This window comes from Cordyceps militaris, assembly GCF_000225605.1.
Source record: "Cordyceps militaris CM01 unplaced genomic scaffold CCM_S00003, whole genome shotgun sequence".
In the NCBI taxonomy this organism is placed as follows: Eukaryota; Fungi; Ascomycota; class Sordariomycetes; order Hypocreales; family Cordycipitaceae; genus Cordyceps; species Cordyceps militaris.
The window spans coordinates 2,453,026-2,474,641 of record NW_006271971.1 but is presented as its reverse complement, the minus strand read 5'-3'; the positions used below and the strand labels follow the sequence as shown (position 1 = coordinate 2,474,641).

The window sequence follows — 21,616 nt, the reverse complement described above, 5'->3', positions numbered from 1 at the left end:
ACATATCTAAGCTGCTTATTTAAAGGTGACGGCGGCTTGGAAATTACTTACTACTTGAAGCCGGAAATATCAGCCGGATGCATCTATTCTCGACCAGTTCTTTCTCAGTCCTTGAGACCCGTGGGTTGGTAGGGTGGAGGGTTTCCCGAGGAGGGTTGCCCGCGGAAAACTACACTTCGGTACCTGGGCATATCTGGTCTGCAACTATGTATTAAACCCCCAAACTCCTCCCTATTTGTTAAAAAAGTTTTTTTCCCTGATGATATCTCATCAAATTGTGGCTATCATTGAGCATCATGGCGCCCAGGCAAACTGCAAGGACTGACGAGCATACCCCAACCCTAACCCTTCATAAGGGCGATGCAGCCACAAGCAACACTGTATCAGAGCGAAGACCAGGGCGCTCTTACCGCAAAATGTCAAAATTATCTCTTGGACTTGGTAATTGCCTTGCATGACGAAATAGTCTAGTACTAGCGGTCTCTACTTTCACGCGGCGAGCGCCCATAGACTGCTTGACTGGACCTCTGGCCAGATGTCGTGCCTACTCGGCCATGGCCATCAAGCTCGCCAAAGTCTACACCGGGAAATTCGAAGTCGTGCGGGCCACTCGCCTGTTGCATCGTCAAGTGCATCCAGAGCTCGAGAGGGATGCACGTGCTGCCGCCGGGCTACCTGCGGGCGCTCAAGAGGCACTGCGAGCGGCGCGGCATTATGGACGAGGCACAGACGGGCGTGAGCTGCTGCGGCCTTGGTGGCCATTGAGCCTGAGAATGTCGTGCCGGACATCTGACGCTCTCCGCCGTGGGCGACAAGGTATTCGAGATTGTGCAGCGCGATTGGCTGGTGCAGCACACCAAGGAGGTCGGCTTTGTGCTTCATCGGGGACTGCGGACGCTCATGGGCCGCTACGGCTGTATCGGCGAGGTCCGCGGCCGCGGGCTCATGGCGGGCGTCGAAACCGTCACGGATCGCGAGTCCAAGCTGCCGAGCCACGAGCTGGCCAAGAGAATCGGGGATGCGGCGTTCAAGTACGGCCTCTGGGCCAATCTGAGCAGCCACCGAAGCTTTGGCGGCGCGTTCCGCATCGCGCCGCCCAGTTATGCAGCGTCTTGGAGCGTGCCTTTGCTGGCTCTCTGCCTCTGTACTGTCCTCTCAGAGTTAGGGTAGATGATCGGGAGATGAATGAGATGACGTGTTCAGTAAAGAAATCAACTTTTGTTGTAATGCAGGTGAATGAAGTAAAGATGTAATAGCCGAACTGATGGCGCGCCATGAGCTGATACACGAGGATGCTGCCACCACTTGAGCGAGACTTTCGTGATGCGACAACTTAGTAAATGTGCAGTCGGTTAGCGATGAATATTTTATGCCATCATCTCGGTGGAGAGCAAATACGGGTTAAAGTATTAAAGTATGCGTACCTTGCCAGCTGATCAAAATACTACTACGTCGAAGCTGAACTCTAGGGTGTCAGACTGGCTGTTAACCATGGCGGGGTACAACGCCACTGCATACTCGGGTTCAGACGCTGGGTTTCTGAGTTGTCAGTTCTATCAATTTACAAGAGGCAAGGTCTCCTTTACAAAACCTCTCCATGGCAGCCGTCTTACCTCATAAGACTTCTACCAGTGGCGTAATACCGCACTTCGCTGGCGGAGCCTCTTGCGCCAGCATCACACCTCTATCCTCATCGGCAAACCTATTGGTGGCGGAGGGGCGTGCAGCCAATGACTTGTTAAACAAGCTCTCCATTCTCTGTGATTCTGCAGACATTCGCGAAGAATATAACGGGACTAATGGTGAGATGCGAGAGACGGAGGCGTGATTGTTGCAGATGCCGTGCCGAGCTGTAAGCCACCCAGTCTCGATACAGGAACAACGCGAGGATAGTACAGATTCCGTCATGGGAAGCGGACTTCGCTGTAGGGCCGCCAAGTGGCTGTTCAGCACTCCCTAGCTTCTTTCGCGGCTGTAGTGAATTCCAGAGCCCATGCCATTGTCGACTTGTACGGCGGTGTTGATGTCTGTTTTTGTTATGGTGTCATGGCAATTGCGACTTGCACATGTCCAGGTGGCCCGAGATCTGTCTTACAGGCTCACTTCTAGCGAAGCTAGCTTAGACTGACAGCACAAGGTTACAGAAATTAGGTCCTTTCAGTCATTTGCAGCGGGAAGAAACTGCATGTAGAATGGATGAGAGTCTGTGCTGAAGAGGAAAGCCACTCAATTGATATGGCGAAGGGTAGAATAGTTGCTTTCGCTACCTAGTGTCGAGGAGGAGCATGGGTCTAAGTGGGCAGACCCCGATCGCAGAGTCCATCATCGCCATACTATAAATGCTTTCTGCCTCTTTTCACTATATTCAGTATTTTATCCATTTCAATGGCCGCCATTTTGTTTCTTTGGCCCCTGATCCATGTTCTGCAGCTTCCTTACAAATCCTTAAAAATCCACCATTATGGATGCTTCCAACAGTTGCCTTTCGTCAGAACTCAAGCGCTCCTGCGAGGAGTGCAGCTCGTCCAAAGTCAAGTGCAGTCAAGACAAGCCAACGTGCAAACGTTGTCGAAAACAAAGGACGGCGTGTATTTATGCGCCGGCGAAGCGAATCGGACGACCTCGCAAGATTCGGAAAGACGAGTCCTCTCAGCCCCCAACTGTTCGGCTGTTGGCGAGTGCTGCATCCAGACAGGGCGATGTTGACCCGCCACCACCACAGTCAACCTCTCCTCTTTCAGACTACAGCATAGATCAAGCGGTTCTCAGTCATGGCCAGGGTGGTCTAGCTCCGATTACCTGCTTTGGTCTCGATGGTGCTGCACACTTTGCTACCGAGTGCCACTTTATCGATCATGGCTGGTCAACTACTGCGCAAGATATGGATACTATTTGGGACACGGCGTTAGATAGTTGCTTTGACAGCAGCGACGCCGAGCTCGGGAGCTACGGCTTCCAAGGAGGGAACTGTGGCGTTGTGAGCTCTGTCTGGAAACAGCAGAAAACCCGTCGCACGGCGGATTCTCAAAATTTCTACAAGAGTAAAGACTTGCAAATGAAAGAGGCTGAGAGCGCGCTGTGGTTAATTTATAATGAGGACGTGCAATTCGGTACTTTGTAAATCGGAGGAAGCCCTTTCGTTGTGATGAAACCTTTAGACAGCAGCTTCATGAGTGAATTAGTATTGAGAAGAATGGAAAAATGCATTTCTGCTATCAATTGTGTATTTGATCATGATTTATTCATTTGTTGAATTTTAAATCTTTTTTCGATAAAATGTATGTCTTTACGATGTGTTGCACAACGCCATATACAAGCGCCAAGTCGTAACTAACAATACTGTTGGCTAGAGCATGTCCCTTTGCTCAAAACTGGCATTTTTACTGCAAGCCTTAGTGGCCATGATCTTGATGCATCAAAGATACTCCAATGCGAGAACCGTTATGTTTACCGTTGACGAATACCTGGCCTAGAGAAGGAGCAAGATGGTTAGCACATGACCGTTGTCGGCACCATCAAGCAAAAACCTACCAAACTGAGGGTGCACCATTCTTCCGTCCTTTTTCGCATCCACCCAGTTATTCTTGGTCCAATCTTCAATCCGCGACCAATCGACACAGGTGCGAGGCGTGGACCAATTGGCCGCAGGGATCGGACTGAAATCGAGCCAGCGCATAGTCAGAAGAGTCGTGTCTGCTTGACACATCAGGGCATTTTTTATCAATGCCATACAATGAACTTGACATGCAAATTAGCATTTTCTTCAGACGTTTTGATTCGTCGATGCGTACTTGTATGCTGCGACTCCATTTGTCTCTCCTCATCCGTCATATTGGGGAAGTAGTGGTCAATATTTATGTGCTGATACAGGCGCTTCTGTTCTCAGCATTAGCAACAATTTTGTCTAGTCAATCTTGAACTCGCTCATACCAAACAGTGTAAGTTATGGTGCACAGTGAGCATACCGTAGTACCCTCCATCTGTAAAGTGAACGCCCTGGTATTCGCGACCGAGACGTTCAACCTCGGATTCCGGAATCCGCACGTCAGACCCTATCGAGTACAGGTCAGTACGGGCCCAAATTGTGGTGCTTCTCACATACACTTTGTGAGCTCATGCCAATTATGGTCCAACTCCTTGCTCGGCTCTCCAAAGTACGGATGATTGGGCTTGTGGTTGTCCGCAAATGTCTCGAGCCGGTACTCAATCGCGTCCTCAAGCAGGTTTGGGTACAGATGTGGTCCGCCACGACATTCGCGATCAACCTTGGGCAGCGTTGCTATTGTAATTCCCATGACAGCAAGGGTATACACAGCAATGCTGGCAAGGGAGATTAAAAGGTAGCGCATGCGCTTCTTCTCAAAATCGGCACCTAGCCGATATTTGAGCAGCGCATTTGGTAGCAATGACTCGGACTCAAAGTCATCGTCCAGCGATGTTGAGGAAGTGTGCTTCTCAGGATCCATCGCGATGAATGTATAACCAGAAATATTTTGCGACAGTTTGAAGGAAAGCAAGCATCGCTCGGACTGGGCCTCGTGAACGGCAGCCACCAAGGGTTATAGAGGCAAGACCATCGACTTACAGATAGTTTCGGTGGTCTCGGCTCTGAGAGGGGCCACGTGCAGATCTGGGAGCAAGAAAATAGATGAACAATAAATACCTTGGTTTGACGAAAGCCTGACTACCCCGAGATTTTACCTAGTCATTAGACAACAGTCAATGCTCGGTGCCTTTCTGGCCAATCGAAGCCGCTGCGGTTGACGACGTGATCGGCTGTCTGTAAGCTAAATCGCAGCTAATGCAGCCACTTTGTGCGCCTGTCAGCTTGCGATATCCGGAGTTGGGCTTTCGGCAGGTTTAGGGCCAATAAAATACAGCGCTAGGACATCGCCAGATATCATCGTGGCAGGCTACCAAACTACTTACAGTTCTCGCTACAACGTCTCCAGGGCTGCAGACGATCACGAGCCGCCTGACTTCCTTGAGACCAGAAGCTTTCTCGCCAATCCAAGATATGAAGCGGAAGTAATACCTGTAGAAAGAGAATTGCCGGGACGGTCAAAGCGGTCTAGATTGCAGTGCAAGCTTACCATTCTGCATCATGTGTCAGTTCGGGACCTTTGCAGCCAATAAGCTGGATTCAGCTTCGGTTCGAGCCAGGACTGACGGCCCAGATTTCGGTCATCATATGCGGAAAGGAAGCACCTGCTTTCTTGAATAATTGTCGCAAGAGTAAGCGGCAAGGAAAAGTATACACGTAAGCAGCCGCCTGCATAGGAGAAGATCTATAAATAATTGCTTTACGCCGGTATTGGGGAAATTCTCAGTTCAAGAAAGTCATCAATTTAGTTAACCACTACGATATCCTCACATGGCGCTTCCTTGCCCACACTGTTACCGCCGTGGCTCTGGTGACGGCCGTCCTCGCCGCCCCCACGAACTCAAAGGGTAGGCGCGAGCGTCTTTGGCCCCAACAAGGACATTGCTGACCAGTGGCAGGTGCTTCACTCGTACAGCGTCAGCAAGCGGAGGAGCTTGAGCCCTACGGAGCCTACGGCAACGTCAAGCGCCAGGAGTCCGAGGAGCTCGAGCCCTATGGCGCCTACGGCAACGTCAAGCGACAAGAGTCTGAGGAGCTTGAACCCTATGGGGCTTATGGAAACGTGAAGAGACAGGAGACAGAGGAATCAGAGCCGTACGGAGCTTATGGAAATGTGAAGCGTCAGGAGTCTGAAGATTCGGAGCCGTATGGTGCCTACGGCAACTTCAAGCGACAGGAGTCTCAGGAATCGGAGCCGTATGGTGCCTATGGCAATGTTTGAAGTGGCTGTCGCTCTTTCTCTGTGGCTGCCTATGCATCCACCAGATCCCTGTGGCAATTTAACTTGAATTGCGCCAAGTTTAACACATTTATATATGCTTTCATCTGTAGGAAAATAAGCAAAGGTTTTGCTACATTGTGAGCACTTCGGGTGACCATCAGCACATTTCCAGGTCGACGAGACCTTTTGTTGGGTTGACACACGATTGACTCAGGCATGTCTCGTACCAAATGTCTTGTGTGACTTGGTCTACTTACACGTCTCTTCTGGCAAACCTGCCATCAAATGCACCGAGACTTTTTCAATGACGGTGGGATGAACTCGTGTTGGTGTATTCTGCCGGGGCGGCGCAGAATACAAACGTCATCGATGCCCGCGCCAAGGGTTCGGGCTTTACATAAGTGATTTGGGGGGCAATTATGACCGATATTGAAGCCTTGACAGATATATTAGAGTCGATGACAGTGATTGGTCATTTTTTTTAAGTGCGCAATGATAATTACATGAATGTTGCTCATCGAATCAATCATGTCGGTGTTGTGCCAGGACGGTCACCGTCCTCCACAATGGGGAGTGCGTTTCAAGCGATTCTAATATTTATTTTCCTCGTTTCTTTACTTAAAAGCTTATCGGTTCATGCTGAGATGAACGTCTGAACCAGATGGCAAGGTGGTGAAACAAGCACAGTGCAGCATAGTTGTCATACACAATTGCTTGACCACAACCTTTGCCAGACGAGCCCTCGAAGACACCCGCTAGACAAGCAACAGCACGGCAGCTTATGCATGACTCTTTTAATTTGGAACTTCTTTTATAATTTGTCCTTTTGGCTACTCGACATTACAGCGTCATCACAGCTATCGGTCAAGTCGACCCTTCCCCCCCCCCCCCCCTCTCCAAAGGGATCCGATAACAAGTCAATGTTTCATCCGACGGCAACTTGAGAAATGTCGTGCTCGCACTGTAAGCGATGCTAACGTTACCTTTCTCAAAGCGGCAAAACAGTAAGACGGCAACGATAGCAGGCTTGCCCCCGGACGGGGCGGCGTTTCAACTTGCGTAGTGTTCGCGACTTGAGAAACTGTGACTGGACATTCCCTGCACCGTTCCTTTGAGCTACAAATGCGGCTAGCAAGTGCGATTAGGTCTTAAACTCGTACCCCGCAAGCTAAAATGGCGAGAAGCTCCCGAGACTTGTCACTGATAAACAAGTCCCGAAATTGGCAGGGAGTCGTCTCCGCGTGCGTAGACAGCTTGTCTGATTGGCCGCGGTAGCTTCTGATCGCTAAAACACTCTCTGAATCATCTTTTGACTGCCGCCGTGCTCTCGTCATCACTTTTCAGCAAGCCTCTTCGCTCTCTGCGTCAATTTAGCAAGCCTTTTGCGCTCTCCGGATCACTGTTCCCTCTCTGAGTCTTCAGCTGCTGCAGTGCTTGTTTCCGGGCTCTTCAGCCTTCAGCTTCCTCGATGCCCTCTGCAGGGTCCCGACGCTTGTATTTGGGGGATTCGCAGATCTTGCGAACCACCTGCCAAGTTAGGAAGCTTCTTTGACAGCTCCCCACACTCGCGGCCCCCTTGCAATGTAACTACCTCAAATTATTTCTTCCGAAAATATCGAGCTCCCTCTGCTTGTTCAAACGCTACTGTTCCATAGAAGGTATTTTCTTTTCATGTTTAGCGTTGTATGATTCTGTATATAAATCCCGAATCACCCTCCCTACCTCTCCATGCTTATCCAAAATCACTTACACAGTCCCCTTAAACAATTCACTTACAATTCAAGTCTATTTCTAAAATGAAGACCTCTGCTCTGGTCATTGCCTCTCTTGCTCCCTCGGCCTGCCTGGCTGGCATAGGCCACTCTTGGTCCCTTTCGGCGCCTGCCGGAGGCCTGAAGGACATTACTTTTCCTTTTGGCGTCGCCAACGCCGCCCACAAGCGAGGCTACTACTTTGCCAACCAGTTCAACTTTCAAAATGTCCAGCAAGTCAGCTACACGGGTGTCCAGCCTCAGACGGACTCCAACGGGCAGGCAACCATCCGTGGCGTCTTCTCCTCCTTCCAGGGTGGTACCACCTCGTCGCATCCCAACTGCAGCAACGGCGCAGACGGCGGAGCCGGCGTCAGCTGTGCCGTGACTTTAAAGGTCAAGGACTTTAGTGGTCGTTTTGACTGTGTCATTGAGAACATTGGCGGGACAAAGTGGCGCGGCACCCTGAAGAACGCCGTCACGGGCCAGTCTGCGGTTATTGGCGAGTTTGTCCAGCCCGCGGGTGCTGGTGGCATCGTCGGCAATCAGATGGGCTTCTTGGAGTACTTTCTTGCCAACGGAAACCCCAACTTCAAGTGCTCCGACCAGTTCAAGACGCAAGTTGATTACTACTTCCCGACTTCCAAGACGGCCGGCGCTGGGGCTGGCACGATTGCCAAGCCTTACCAGTACGGTAGCTGCGTTGATCAGCAGGGCTTTTCCACCACTGCTGGTCCTAATTACTGGACAATTAAGACTGGCTTCTAGAGTGCATATTTGGGTATAGGGGGTTAGTTAGATGATTGAATACAGAAGCAGTTCCCCGCGTACCAAGTGTCGTAACCTTCCGCGCCTATTATGCCCCATATAGTGTAAGCGCTTCTAATCGAACAGAGGTATATGTAGAATTTATTAAGCTGAGTATACTCAGCCACTTGCCGTTATAAGAGGGCTGTGGCGAAGAGGCCCACCGAACACAGTCCACGGGTGAAGCACTGGTAACAGGTAACAGGCAACAGGTTCATTAGTGCCCGTGCAGATCAGCACCGCCACAGACCCGAGATGACGTCGCCATATTGCCCCGCCCCAAGATGTCGTACCATGTTCGCCACGAGCACATGCTTTCTGCTTCTCCCAACAAACTTGTCCCAATCATTATTTTCTTTCCCGTGGTACTTATATCTCTTGTATTTCACTCAAAAAATACGTTTTACCAATTGTACACCGTACTTTAGAATATATATCAACCTGCCCGCACGAAACGACACCATGGCGTCCAAAGCTACCGTTATTGTCAAGAACATTGCTGCTTCGACCAGCGACGGCGAGGTCAAGGACTTTTTCGTCTTTTGGTATGTTCTTCCCCTATGTCCCTCTTCTCTTCCCGTCCATGTTTCTCATGCATTCACAGCGGCAAGGTCACCGACATCAAAATCACGACCGGTGACGAGACCAAGACCGCCGAGGTCACCTTTGAGAAGGAGACGGCGATGAAGACGGCCCTCCTCCTGACCAACACGCAGCTGGGCCCCAACCACATCACCATCGCCAGCGCCAGCGGCACCGCACCGGGCCCCGACGTCGCGCACGATGGCAAGGAGCGCGACTCGGACGAGATCACGCAGGAGGAGAAGCCACGCGCGCGCATCCTGGCTGAATACCTGGCGCACGGCTACGTGGTCGGCGACGCGGCGATTGAGCACGCGATTGAGCTCGACACGACGCACAACGTGTCGTCGCGCTTCCTGGGCACGATCCAGAACCTCGACGCCAAGTACCACGCGACAGACCGTGCGCGCGCGACGGACCAGAGCTACGGCCTGTCGCAAAAGGCCAACAACTTCCTGACGGGCCTGAGCTCGTACTTTGAAAAGGCGAGCACCACGCCCACCGGCCGCAAGATTGCCAAGTTCTACACCGACGGCTCCCGCCAGGTCCAGGACATCCACGCCGAGGCCCGCCGCCTCGCCGACCTGAAGAAGGAGAACCATGGGGGCAGCGCCTACAAGGCCGCCGGCCTCGAGCGCGTCTTTGGTCAGCAGAAGCCCAAGGAGGAGGCTGCCGCCGGCACTGCACCTGCGGCTGGTGTGACGCCTGCTGCGTCCACGGGTGCTGCCGCTCCCGCGCCTGCCGACACCAAGACTGGTTAGGGAGGTTAGGGAGTAACTAGTGCGTGATGAGTGTTGATGGCATGGATGTTTGGAATTATTGGTGCTACGACCTTTACGACTGTCGACGTGTCTGACGGATTTGCGTCTTTTAACGGGTCGAGACCTATAAATACAAGTTGTTTCACTACTGTAGAAACCTTTCATGCCCTCTTTACGAATTGAATAAGAATGAGCGGCATTAAATGAGTCATGTACTAGGTACGTCTGGGGCGTGAAGCACAGACTAAGCACCAAGTCAATTATACGACACGTTATTCGTCGTGAATATGGCTTGTGTTTACTTAGTAGTATTTGACTGCTGCCAAGAAACTATTTTTCTTCCCGCGTCGTGTTTGTTAACAAGTTCGTAAACAGGAGCCTGAAAGGAATTGGAGAAGAGATCAGGGCTTCTAGGCTTCCAGATGCTGGACTCTGTAATTAACGTACCTGCCAGTTAGTGGGTGAGGGGAGCCATTGTGCACAGTTCATGACCACGATCATGTTGTCGATTCCAAAAATTGCCTTTCAATAGTTATCACGCACTGAGAATTGGACGTCCCCCTTAATATCTGCCCGGTGATTGCATTTTATGCTCGGCAAAAGAGGCATTGATGTTGATCTGCCGACAGAGTACGCCCGCCTGATATTGCTCCAGTGACTGTGGTCAGAGGGCGGGTTCCCCCGCAACTTGGCGATAGCGGCCGTCTGGTGTCGACATAGCTTCACTTAGTAACTACTAGGTACCTACTAATACAGCTAATGCCCCAGATAGCGACGAGGAGCAGTCACACGACAGAGTCACTAATAAAACCCCTAATAAAACCGGCCACAAATCATCCTACACAAATCTATTTAATCAACATTTATCATCACCGTAGGCAGCTGCCAAGTGCACCAACTCCAAGCACCAGACAACCGCTATAGGGTCGTTGCAAGGATTTCGCAGGGGCCTGTCCACCGCTACGCGTCTGCCGTTGTCTTGCCTGAGTTGCCTCTGAGACAAGACCTTCCTTCTTCCTCCCCAAAACTAGGTAGCCACATCCACTTACCTCTTCTCTCCTTAAACGCCCTCGTTGCAGGACCTTCTCTCCCTCTTCTTGCTCTCATTCTTCGCTTGTTTTGCATCTCGCCTTGGAATATATGCCTCCGTCTCTAGCGACTCTCTACATCGCTCCTACTTTATAGCGTGCGGACTTCTAGCCACGACTAGACGACACCGAGCTGCCACCATCACCAGCCAACCAGCCATGCCCGACTTGAACTCGGTGCCCGCCTCGCCTCATCCCCAAGCGACGTCTTCACGCCGCCAGTCCAGCAGCCTTCAGATGGCTACCGCCGCCGCCGCCGCTGGGCAGGCCGCCACCTATGCCTCGCCCGGAAACATCACGCCATCTTCGTCGCTCAACATTCTCCCCTCCAACCAGTCCGCCGTGAACCACCCGCGCCAGCAAGGAAGCGCCGCTGCCTCATCCCTCCCCTCGCCACACCTTACTTCTGCCCAGATCGCCCACCAGCCCGAGCTTACCAGCGGTCCTGGTCCTCTGCGACATCCTCGCCCCATGACTACATCTGAGCTCCACATGGAGCTCGAGAAAGAGCAGGAAGCTCTAGTACGTGCCCTCCCTCATGGTTGCATAACTGCATATGCTGCCCCGCCGGAAGCTAACACCATCGTCCCAGGTTAATCGCCTCACCCGCGAGCTATCCCTCCTGCGAGCCACTCACAACGCCTCCGTAGCTTCGAATGCGTCCTCGACCTCGGCGGCCACCAGTCACGACCCCATCACCGAGACATCGCTGCTGTCCGGATCGGGCTTCTCCATACCCACCACCAGACGCCACCATCGCACATCGTCTACCGCAAGCCAGACTCACCAGCTTGCATCCTCATTTGACGGCCGTGGCACGCACTTTCCCCGACCACCGGCGCCGGTGCCACTCTCGCGACAGGATAGCACCGCGTCGCGATCCAGCCAGGCCGCCCCGGGTGGCGGCGTGCACCTGACCGGTGTCGGAGCTGGGCCCGGCGCCGGCCTAGACCCCTCGAGCTACTTTCACAACCAGCGCGTGCCACACCATGCTGCTTCCACTTCCGTGGCAGCGACACCAGGCAGCAGCTTCGGCGGCGACCACATGAGCCCATCCTTCGTCCCCGCGACCTCTCGCTACGAGGAGGCGACCTTTTACCGAAACGAGCTCGAGATAGCCAAGAAGGAGAATGAGATGCTCAAGAAGCGCGTGCGTGAGCTGGAGAAGACGGTGCGCGAGCGCAGAGAGAGCAGCACCAGCCGACACGTGCGCAGCGAGAGTGTTAGCACCACCGCGAGCGCAAATGTCGTGCCAACAGGCGGCGCCAGCATCGCAGGCCCGCGTGACAAGGGCCGCTCCAGCGCCAGGCAGAGTGTTATGAGCGTGGCCGTTGGAGTCCCAGAGGACGAAGTCAAAGTGGGCGAGAGCGCTGCCAGCTATGCCACCCGCGACGCCGGCGTATAAGCCACATTAACCAGACCGAAGCAAGGTGCGAAGTGCCTTGTCAAGCGAGAACAGAAAATTGGAAACGGACAGTTATGATTTGACAAGGCAAAAGAATGGCGTCAAGGGAGTTTGTGTTGATATGCAAATATCATGTTTCTCGTCCAGTTTCTAGATATACATAGTCCAAACTCTACACAAGGCAACCAATCTCTCTCCTCTTTCAAATCCGTCCTCGGCCCTTTTTCAGACCAACGCAGGGCCGTAAGTAGTATTGTAATCTTTGCAAACGCATCTCATCAAAATAACGGAAGTTACATGATCAATACGGGGGGGTATTGACCGCAGTTACTGGCGACTGCTTAAAACATCATTGTGAATCCGTGTCGTTGTCACCGACAATCCTTTCCAGGTCCAACACTTTCCACAACAATCCACTCCATCATATTCTTGTGTACCCCGGACTGCCGTTGGCGTCGACAGCCTTTCGTTTCGGGCGCAGCCCCTCGCGGCGCGGCGTGTAGCTACCGCGTACGGGCGAGCTCGAGCCCTCGGCCTGCACGCTCTCCGGGGCCACCGACACGGGCGTCAGGGGCATCTGCTGCACGTGCGGCGGCGTGCTCGGCACCTGCACGACAAAAGGATCCTCGGCCATGACCGAGGACACCGATGCCGGCAAGCAAGCGGGCCCGGTAAACGCCTTTTGGCAGCACGTCAGGATGCGCTCCAGCCCGCGCTGCTGCTCCGGCCCGCACAGCCTCTGTATGGCGACCTGCGCGGCGGTCCAGAGAATCTTGCTCTCGAGGCGGTCGCGCGCGACCTGCTCCTCCCAGGCGGCGCGGCTGGCGAGCCGCGTCTCGGCGGCGGCCAGCTGCGCCTCGAGCGCGACTTTTTGCTCCAGTGCCCGCTGCGTCTTCCCGAGAAAGAGGCCGCCGCGCTGGATCAGCCGGAGGCGCTCCGCGGCGTGCTTGCGCTTGCCCTCGGCGAGTGCGGCCTCGAGCCCGGCGATGCGCTGCTGCTGCTGCGCCGACTCGGCGACGAGGTCCGCGTGGGCGCGCTCCAGCGCCCGGACTTGCTCTGCGAGCGACGAGGATGGGGGCATCCGGCTGGCCGCTTTGCGGGAAGCGGCGCGCACGGCCTCGACTGCGGCGATGCGCTGCTTCTGCTCCGACGAGGATAAGGGTAGGCGGTTGGTCCCTTTGCGGGAAGCGGCGGCCTTCTTGGAGGTTGCCCGGGTTGTTCGGCGCGACGGTGCCATTGACTTGCGATTGAATGAGGGGCGTGCAGAGTGCTGGCTTGTTGCTCTGAAGGCGCCGGTTGGAAGAAACGTCGGATGTTCTTGAGGAAACAAATACGGAAAAGAGAATATGAACGTTTGGGCCAGATCGTAGAGAGGATTTGTGCGTTGAGATGTGCATCATTGCTGTTGCACGTCAGATGCACCTCACTTTGGCTTCGCCCTTCACGCCCGCGTGCGTCATTCACTGTTGACTCCTACTTCGATTTCCACTCTTCCCGTCGCCATTTTCGCTGGCTCATCTCTTTCAAAACGGAACCAAAGCAAAAAACAGACTGCATCGTTGCTCGCTTCACCTTGACGGGAGGGCGTTCGGGGCTGTCTGCCCCTTGTCGTCAACGACAGCCCGTTTGAAGAACTTCAATGAGTAACGAGGCTGCACTGCGTGTCTCATCGTAGTAACCGATGATGGAGGTTTACTCTTCATTCTCGGCACTGGTATAAATGCTCAGCTGTCACCGCCGTCTGCACCATGGGCTCGAAATGGCGTGCATGACGGCCATTACTCGACGTCACGGGCCATGAACGTTGGCTTTTGGGGCCAAGCCGGCTTGACTCACTACCCCGACCATGTTTCGCTTCGCAAGGCAAAAAAAGTTGATGGCCTCGGATGACGAAGCCCTTCTTCGTGCTGTTTCCTCCCTTGCAATCTGGTATTCTTCAAGTAGGCCTCCCTCGAGACGCGCTCATTGGAACCCAGGTGCAAAGATGGTGCCTGAATATGTCTCGGCTTCCCGCGAATAGACCTCCCTTTTTTAATAAAAAAAAATTGCACCTGTTCAAACAAAAGCCATTAGTGACAAGCTTCATGCGCCGGCGCATGTCAAACAGAGGGACTAACTGCGCGGCGCCGTCCCACAAACCCTCCAAGCTAGGCTTTAATGACACCCACATTCCAGATCCGGCATGTCTGGCCAAAAGGGCGAGAAAAGACCAGACCAAAGATAAATAAGTCTTGTTCGCTTCCCCTCCCCTCTTTGCATAAACGTGTGCATGTTCTAGTCTATTCAATTTTTGAAAGGTTCATCTTCTCTTCCTCTTCGATCACGTCTCCTTCCACACCCCGCAACTCTTCGTTCATCACTCACTACAGATTCCCAAGTGGCCAAACTCGATCGAGCCGAGGATTTCATCCGGGATAAGCGAATGCCGGTTCTGCAATAGGAAAAAAGAAAAAGAAACCAAAAAAAAAAAGAACAAGGATCAGACAGCCTCGTTCGAAATGGGCAATCTCGAGCTGCAGGATCCCGACTGGGACGACCCGCCCCGCCTCCGATGTTATGCCGGCAGCCGCTGCCGCCGCCGCCGCTGCATGGCCCTGACAGCCATCATCCTGCTGACCGTGGGCGTCTGCGGGCTGCTGACCTCGATGGCGCCGACGCCCATGCCATCACTTCTACAGCTGCTGCGGGTACGACCATGTCTCGGCAGCAACAAAGACCAAAAGGCGGACGCGGCCACCACCACCACCACCGATGCGCCGTTGCAGCGCGTCAAGGGGGGTGCTGCTGCCGCCGAAATGGATGAGTTTTTGTGGCGACGGGACATGCTGGCCAAGGTGCTCCATGCTGAAGACGTGGATGCCTTTGTCGCCGAGCTGGGCCCGAGCTTTGCGTTACGTTTTTTTTTTTTTTTTTTGTTGGAGAGAAAAGCCCGCAGCGCAGCCCCCGACTAACCAATTTTCTCAGACATTACGCCAACATATCCCGGGCCGATTGGGAAACCTTGGCCCCTTCGCAACGGCCTCTGCTGATAGTGATCCAGCCGGTGCCAGCCGGCGACGGCAGCGCCGTTTCTCGCACGACGCTCCTCGCACCGCGCGCCGAGGCGGAGCGCGTACGCGCGCTCGTGCGGCGCTCCACGCAGGCCGCCGAGGTGGTTACCTGGGCGCCGCACTGGAATCCGTACGCCACGCTGCGCCGGTCGTGGCTGTTCGAGCCTGTCAACCTACGGGCTGGTGGGAACGGCGACAACCGGCCTGTTGTCGTCGTGGACCCGGCGACGCGCACGCTCGTCGTCGACAGTCTCGGCGACGCCGGGTTCCGGTACAAACGCCCCGCGGGCGCCGTGTCGTGGCTGCTGACACCCGAAAAGGAGCTGAACAAACCAATGCGGGATCTTGTATGACCATCATGTACTTTGGGTATCATTTATTAAGATAATAATTTACAGGGACCCTTGGATAACCCAGAGGCAGCCGTCATCAGCCGTCTAACCGTGATGAACAAGACAGGAATATAAGACATGAAGCCGTGCCGTGATGTAGCCCCAATGGGCGCACAAAAGAAAACGTGTTTTGGCGCAATGATCCAAAAATAAAACAAAGAAAAAACAGAATTCCAACTCCCAATCATGACATGGAAAAACAAAACAGGAAAACGCCTTGGTCATGTATTTTGTGGCGTTGAAAAATCCGCCAGAGGAAACCCCGATGCAATCGCCGCCCCATGAAATTGGTCCAACCACGCCATGCTTTCGCCCTCTTGTAATGGTTTATGCGATAGGCTACAGTCCATGTAGACGGAGCCGTCTTGGTATGCCCAGTCCGACACGGCAATGGCACATTCGGACAGGGAGCCGCCTGGGAAGGGGGATGAGCTGAGGGCGGCGCAGGTCCAGCACATTTGCTGAAAAATCTCAATGAGCGTGTGCGTCCAGGCCGAGGCGCTGACGCGAATGCAATTGTCTTCCACCTCAAGATGGATGAGGCGCAGGCCGGGACAAAAGACGGAGTCTTCGTCAGTGCTGTCCCATACTGACATGCCTGGGAAGGGATCATCCGATTGGTGTGAAGCGGATGCGTTGGTGACTGCTTCTTCGAGGCACTTGAGGAGCAGGCGACCACATTTGGGCCACCGGTTATCAATGTACTCGGCGACGGTAGTGTAGACACAGCTACCGGCGGTACCCGTAATGGCGGGCAAGGAACCGAGATTGACGAGTTGGGGGTCTCCAATTCCATCAAGAGGCCCGAAAAGCTGGCAGTCGAATTTGAATTGGACTAACTGATAGCCGTCAGGGGGTGGAGGAAAGGGTCTTTTGCGAATGACGTCCCAGATGGCCGACTCGGCCATGTGGACTTGAACATAGTTGGGGGAGAGGAGGATGCGGTCAATATCGGAGATGAGGCGTTTCGAGGCCTGGCCGTCAATTATTAGAGAGTGCAAGGTGCGAGCGATTTGCTCTGGACAGCCGCCGGGAGAGACATCTGGGAACTCGCGATGCCAGAAGCCGCAGACGAGCTGGAGGGCCAGAGGCAGGTCAATCCCGCCGGCATTCGCGGACCATGTGACAGGGCGCTGGGATAGGCTGGGGCCGATGCGGTCGAGGACGCAACGCGAAGTTTCGGGACCGTTGAGAATGAGGATGATCTGGCGGATGGGACCCTCGAAGAGGAGGATGACCTGACTGGTAGGCTGAGAGGCGGCCTCGTCGCTGTGGTAGAATTTGTAGAGTTCGTCCCAGATCTGGCCGCAAAAGCTGGTTATGAGGCGGTCGATGACACGATCGAGATTGATTTTTACTTTTTGGTCTTCGAGATAGTAGTGGGTAAGGAGAGCATTATCAAGGCCATCGGCGAGGGAGTTGGCAAAGGCGGAGACGAGGGCGCCGGCAATCAGAGGCGGGACCTGGACCTCGGTGTCGCGGACGTGCTGGGAGAAGCTGGTCGGGAGGGTGGGCAGCGGCGGCTTGAGCAAGTCAGGCGAGGTAGTCGCTGTGGTGCCCGGCCTCCTGATGATGTCAGGGAAGCCATGTGGCGGCGGCATATCTTCGCATGGCTAGAAGAACGAGGTCTCGGGGGATGTTTCGGCCGGCGTGGGGATCGGATGGTTGCGCAAGCAGTCGGTCGCATGCAGCGAGTTTGCGGTGCGAGAGTGGTGGAGCGGTTCGGGGGACGATGTTATAACCAGCGAAAGACGGGAGAATGGCGGAATAAAGATAAACGAATGAAGAATAGAAACGGACGCGGGGCCGCGGGGAACGAAGGCAGAGGATGGGCTTGTAGAAGGAGAGAGGGTGGTGATTTTTGGGTGTTGGAAAAAGGTAACTACCAGGTAATAGTAGGTAGGTAGTTAGAGAGACAGACCCCGGGCAGGATCTGGAAACGGACAGGCCAATGGAGAAATGGAGAAATGGATAAATGGCCAGAAAAATGGCAGCAGCCAAGACGTAAGAGGGATGAACGGGCAAAGCGACAGGGAGTTGACAGAGGTACCGGAGACAAAAGGCACAAGGTACCTAAGCTGGCTGTACAGATTACCGTGGTGCAGAAGGACTTGAAATGTCGGGAGAAGAGATGCAGATGGAGGAACAAGTTGACCCCTTGACGAACCGGATGCTCAATTCATCTCCAAACCATTGTCGACAGCCAAGAGAATTGAAACAATGAATGGCAATTCTTGTCCAGCTTGTTATCCGTCCTCGCATCGGTCGGGGTACAGGTACATGAGGGTGAGGGTACGTGCAGGGTGACGTTGCGCTGTCGGCCTGCATTGCGCGTCCCCCCCAGCTTACCAGGGCCAAAAGTGCTTGTTCTTTGGCTCTTTTGGCTCTTTGGCCACTGGACCAGTGTCCACCGCGTGTGCGCCAGCTAACGTTAGTTAGTCTCGGACCCATCCCGTCCATCATCCCCGGCCACGCCAGCTTGTACATACAATCCAATTTGCATGGCCCGGAGAAGCCTGCCTGAGTCTTTTTCTTTTCTGCTCTTGTCCGAGTTCTTCCTTATTTTCTCTGCTGCATTTGTCCTCCGTCTCTTCTCATTGCCGCTGCAGTGATTCTGGGCCCACCGGGGATTTTGGATTTTGCCCCAAACCCCCCCACAACTCCCTAGTTAGATGCGCCAACAACCGAGAGACACCATCGACTGAAAAAAATTGCCAAACCGTTGCTTCCCGTGACATAATAACTACCTAGTAGCCTCCAACTACTCAATTAGGCTCGGGTGCTTAAACTGACTAAACCAGCGGCAACTCACATCGGGGAGGAAGCCTCCCGCCGCCCTGCCGCCGAGACCGCGCCAGGCACCACACAATACATCGGCGTACGGAATACTCCGTACCTGCCAGTACATCTTTGCCCATTTCTCATCTCCCATCCCACGTCTCTCATAACTATCTCAAACTCGCGTAATAAAAGCCATTGGCTTGTTATGCATGCTCTCCTCCTCTTGCGTACATCCCTCGTTCCCAGCCCGGATTCGCCACTCTGCGACAAACAGCGTAACTAGTTCGAGGCTTGCGCCGCTCCAGTCTGTGGATGGGACGGCCGCGCGTTTCGCTCGACGGATCGGCCTAGATTCTGCTTATTCCGTCCATGCAACGGAGTCATGCGGCCGCCAAAGGAGCAAGGGGTCCTCCCGCACCCGGCAAAACGGCCAGGGCGCCTGCCATGAGACAACTTTAAAAAGGAGAAAATATTCTGCAACTCGAAATGGTTGCTTCAGAGCAATAATACCGCAGCTTCACCTTTCCGTCGTTTCCGTGTGCTGTAGTCTTCAGTAGCGAAGTACCCACATACTCAAAGTACCAAGGTAATAATTAGTATTCGTATCTAGCCAGGTGGCTGTAGCACGTGGTAGTGCTCGCGGCTCACTAGAAAAAATCGTCAATCGACATAGTTAGCTTCTACAATCACATCGACAAGCTTCAAGCCACGTTAAAAAAATCTTATATTCGCCATTGCAACCGCCAGCCCACGCATACTTGATTGTCAATCAGCTCTTGCGGAAATAGAAACAGTGACCATGTCAAGCCCAAACCACCCCGACAAGGACCCAATCGCTTTTCTCGCCGTCAAACTCTACATTATCTCGAGCATCGAACTATCTTCATCGACTGTTTACTTTTATTGAAAACCCAAGAAACAGAACCTCAAGGAATTTATCAGTTGTCTGCAAGAAGCGCTGCTGGCACCAGTGGACTCTGCGACACAAGCTGATCCGCCAGATAAGCCAACAAGTTTGGGCTACAATTCCAAACACCGACACGTCACACTTTAGCTGACGGAGAATTTGGCTGCGAATTTCGACTTATTACACGAGGCGAGGAGGGAGACTACGAGAAGCCACTAAATCTTTGGTCAGGTATGTATATTATGACAGCTGGTAGGGGGCGCAATCCGTGTAAGAGGGAATGAGTCGCACTGGTGTCTTATCAACGAACAATGCGGACGCCCAAAAGGAAAAGTTGGTGCTCTCAAGGTACATGTTCTAATAAGGTAGAGGTGCTCGCTCCTTAAAAAAACAAGAGATGGTAGGAATGATGCCGCGACGGGCAAAAAGCTCGTTCCTCAAAGCAACAAGGAGAAAGTCAAGGTGCAGCGGCCTTCTTAAGCTGAAGCCATCACCACGCAAGCAACAGCTTGGTGGGCCCTTGACCACTACGAGTTCTAGAAAAAAGCAGTAGAAATAGGCAAAAAAGCTTTCATTTTAAAAGAAAAAATCACCAGAGAATTGCTTAACTGGCATAATAGGGGATTTTGACGGCTTAGATGGTACCAAAAACCATGAACCTCGCAATGTCCAGAGTCCAAAAGCGATCGATCTGGTGGCGCTCGTCTCTTCCCGAATTGGACACTTCTGGATCGGGACTCTTTGGAAACGTCCAGATCGGGACTTGAGCATTTTCGCGGCTGGTTGCTCCTTCTAAGACACGCAGTTTGTCTCCTGTCGAAACCCGGCTTTTTACAGTTTTTTTTTTCCGGTTCAGATTGCTGGCGCACAGAGGTACCTCGAATCACAGATCCTCCCTGCCTTGACTTGGCGAGAATCGTTGGAGATATGACCAATGATTATTCGCCTCAGGCTACTCTGACCCCAAGCACCATGATTTGGCGTGCTGCCAAGGGACGTTGGAGCTCACCAGCTACGTCAACTTGCATAATAATACGGGAACCCAATGATGTTTGGTATTTGGCTTCCCGAGGACTTACACACCTGGAACGTTCGCGTAAATGCTCGCTCCTGGCTACCCTAGACAAGCAGCCCCGTTTGACCTCCATTCGATGCACACTGCACAGGGTCAACTTTGTGAAGCTTGCTCTCGTTTTCGAGCTGTTGTGGTTTCGTCGTGGGTTTGAAGTTGGTCGCGTATTCGCTCATGGAGCGGGATGGGCCAAGAGTTTAAAGGATGATGTTAGCGGCATCGTCATCGTTAGCAGTCAAGCCAGCTCTCGTCGTCTGGTTGCATGGCAGCCGCTTATTCTTGTCGCCGCTCGTGCGCGATTTCTTAGATCGGTAACGGAGTCATGGACAGTGGCAACAATGTTAGAAATGAAACGAGAAGTCTCGTGAAAGATACAAAGAAAGACAAAGACATTGCCGTGATGCCGCTGAGGGCTATCGATGCGGGCAACTGATCCAAGCTATTCCTGTAGGAGACCATGGAGGGGATCCCGGTGTATTCTGTTGGGAAGATGAGTCCTCTTCTCCAATTTCTCAATACGACGTATCATCGCTCCGAGCCGAGCCTCCGAACTCGCCGCCGTCGATGAGGGGTCCACTGGGTCAGGTGCGCCAGCGGCCCACAATATGTAGTGCCTCCATCGTGAGTCTGATGGGATGTTTGCCTACGATTGAGCCTAGCTGCGCAATTGAGAGGAAATCCTAGGAAGTGATGAAACTAAATCGAGTTGAAGTTGTCAAGATTGGCAAGATTGAAAACAAAGAGCGCCACCTTGATTCCAATTGCCGGTGACGTCGTCTTTCAGGTGTAGTGTGAGGCGTCAGGCGACACCAGGGGCAGGGGCTGGCGGCTGCCGATGCTGTTTGCGGGTTCCCTGTTGGATGCCTGGCAACCTGGCAACTGGTACCCCTCACGGTCAATCACCTGCCACCCCCTGGTAATGAATGCATAGACAGCTCAAAGGAGCAATAACTCGTGGCCAGACCATCATGCGGCTTGGCACTAACCATCCAATAAAAGCAAGTCGTACTAGGCACTATGACTGGGTTGGGGGGACATGGAGGGGGTTGATGGGAAGGTACATGGAGATACCAAGCCCAAAGCATCACACCAAACGCAGTAAAGGTACCTGTGTTTGGCGGGCAGAAGTGGCGTGACAGCTTGTCACGAACAGGAGATCCGCGCCAGCCGTCGTGAGGGGTCGCTCCCTGGCAGT

At 53.4% G+C, this 21,616-nt stretch overlaps 11 protein-coding genes across 11 annotated transcripts; 8 read left to right on the top strand and 3 right to left on the bottom strand.

Annotated features, from left to right (window-relative positions):
- Positions 1-296: 296 nt before the first annotated feature.
- On the top strand, positions 297-1,170 carry CCM_04409 (Aminotransferase class-III; the record flags this gene model as incomplete). The annotated part of the gene is made up of 3 exons (XM_006669557.1): positions 297-441; positions 511-735; positions 773-1,170. The coding sequence occupies 3 exons, from the start codon at positions 297-299 to the stop codon at positions 1,168-1,170; spliced, it is 768 nt and encodes a 255-aa protein (XP_006669620.1).
- Positions 1,171-2,461: 1,291 nt separating this feature from the next.
- Positions 2,462-3,121, top strand: CCM_04408 (Fungal transcriptional regulatory protein; the record flags this gene model as incomplete). The annotated part of the gene is made up of 1 exon (XM_006669556.1): positions 2,462-3,121. One exon carries the CDS (start codon positions 2,462-2,464, stop codon positions 3,119-3,121), a length of 660 nt encoding a protein of 219 aa, XP_006669619.1.
- Positions 3,122-3,392: 271 nt separating this feature from the next.
- On the bottom strand, positions 3,393-4,466 carry CCM_04407 (uncharacterized protein; the record flags this gene model as incomplete). Its single annotated transcript, XM_006669555.1, has 5 exons — positions 3,393-3,469; positions 3,532-3,738; positions 3,792-3,876; positions 3,931-4,052; positions 4,103-4,466. 5 exons carry the CDS (start codon positions 4,464-4,466, stop codon positions 3,393-3,395), a joined length of 855 nt encoding a protein of 284 aa, XP_006669618.1.
- A 638-nt stretch (positions 4,467-5,104) lies between these two features.
- Positions 5,105-6,144, top strand: CCM_04406 (uncharacterized protein; the record flags this gene model as incomplete). The annotated part of the gene is made up of 4 exons (XM_006669554.1): positions 5,105-5,152; positions 5,331-5,451; positions 5,503-5,819; positions 5,998-6,144. 4 exons carry the CDS (start codon positions 5,105-5,107, stop codon positions 6,142-6,144), a joined length of 633 nt encoding a protein of 210 aa, XP_006669617.1.
- A 1,477-nt stretch (positions 6,145-7,621) lies between these two features.
- Positions 7,622-8,344, top strand: CCM_04405 (uncharacterized protein; the record flags this gene model as incomplete). The annotated part of the gene is made up of 1 exon (XM_006669553.1): positions 7,622-8,344. The coding sequence occupies one exon, from the start codon at positions 7,622-7,624 to the stop codon at positions 8,342-8,344; it is 723 nt and encodes a 240-aa protein (XP_006669616.1).
- Positions 8,345-8,845: 501 nt separating this feature from the next.
- On the top strand, positions 8,846-9,726 carry CCM_04404 (actin cytoskeleton protein; the record flags this gene model as incomplete). The annotated part of the gene is made up of 2 exons (XM_006669552.1): positions 8,846-8,928; positions 8,988-9,726. The coding sequence occupies 2 exons, from the start codon at positions 8,846-8,848 to the stop codon at positions 9,724-9,726; spliced, it is 822 nt and encodes a 273-aa protein (XP_006669615.1).
- Positions 9,727-10,973: 1,247 nt separating this feature from the next.
- CCM_04403 (uncharacterized protein) lies at positions 10,974-12,219 on the top strand (the record flags this gene model as incomplete). Its single annotated transcript, XM_006669551.1, has 2 exons — positions 10,974-11,336; positions 11,407-12,219. 2 exons carry the CDS (start codon positions 10,974-10,976, stop codon positions 12,217-12,219), a joined length of 1,176 nt encoding a protein of 391 aa, XP_006669614.1.
- Positions 12,220-12,640: 421 nt separating this feature from the next.
- On the bottom strand, positions 12,641-13,619 carry CCM_04402 (uncharacterized protein; the record flags this gene model as incomplete). The annotated part of the gene is made up of 2 exons (XM_006669550.1): positions 12,641-13,489; positions 13,554-13,619. 2 exons carry the CDS (start codon positions 13,617-13,619, stop codon positions 12,641-12,643), a joined length of 915 nt encoding a protein of 304 aa, XP_006669613.1.
- Positions 13,620-14,717: 1,098 nt separating this feature from the next.
- Positions 14,718-15,622, top strand: CCM_04401 (xaa-pro dipeptidase, putative; the record flags this gene model as incomplete). Its single annotated transcript, XM_006669549.1, has 2 exons — positions 14,718-15,109; positions 15,184-15,622. The coding sequence occupies 2 exons, from the start codon at positions 14,718-14,720 to the stop codon at positions 15,620-15,622; spliced, it is 831 nt and encodes a 276-aa protein (XP_006669612.1).
- A 366-nt stretch (positions 15,623-15,988) lies between these two features.
- On the bottom strand, positions 15,989-18,164 carry CCM_04400 (uncharacterized protein; the record flags this gene model as incomplete). Its single annotated transcript, XM_006669548.1, has 4 exons — positions 15,989-16,000; positions 16,048-17,184; positions 18,011-18,086; positions 18,151-18,164. 4 exons carry the CDS (start codon positions 18,162-18,164, stop codon positions 15,989-15,991), a joined length of 1,239 nt encoding a protein of 412 aa, XP_006669611.1.
- A 1,838-nt stretch (positions 18,165-20,002) lies between these two features.
- CCM_04399 (uncharacterized protein) lies at positions 20,003-20,854 on the top strand (the record flags this gene model as incomplete). The annotated part of the gene is made up of 3 exons (XM_006669547.1): positions 20,003-20,052; positions 20,516-20,648; positions 20,729-20,854. The coding sequence occupies 3 exons, from the start codon at positions 20,003-20,005 to the stop codon at positions 20,852-20,854; spliced, it is 309 nt and encodes a 102-aa protein (XP_006669610.1).
- Between the last annotated feature and the right edge of the window lie 762 nt (positions 20,855-21,616).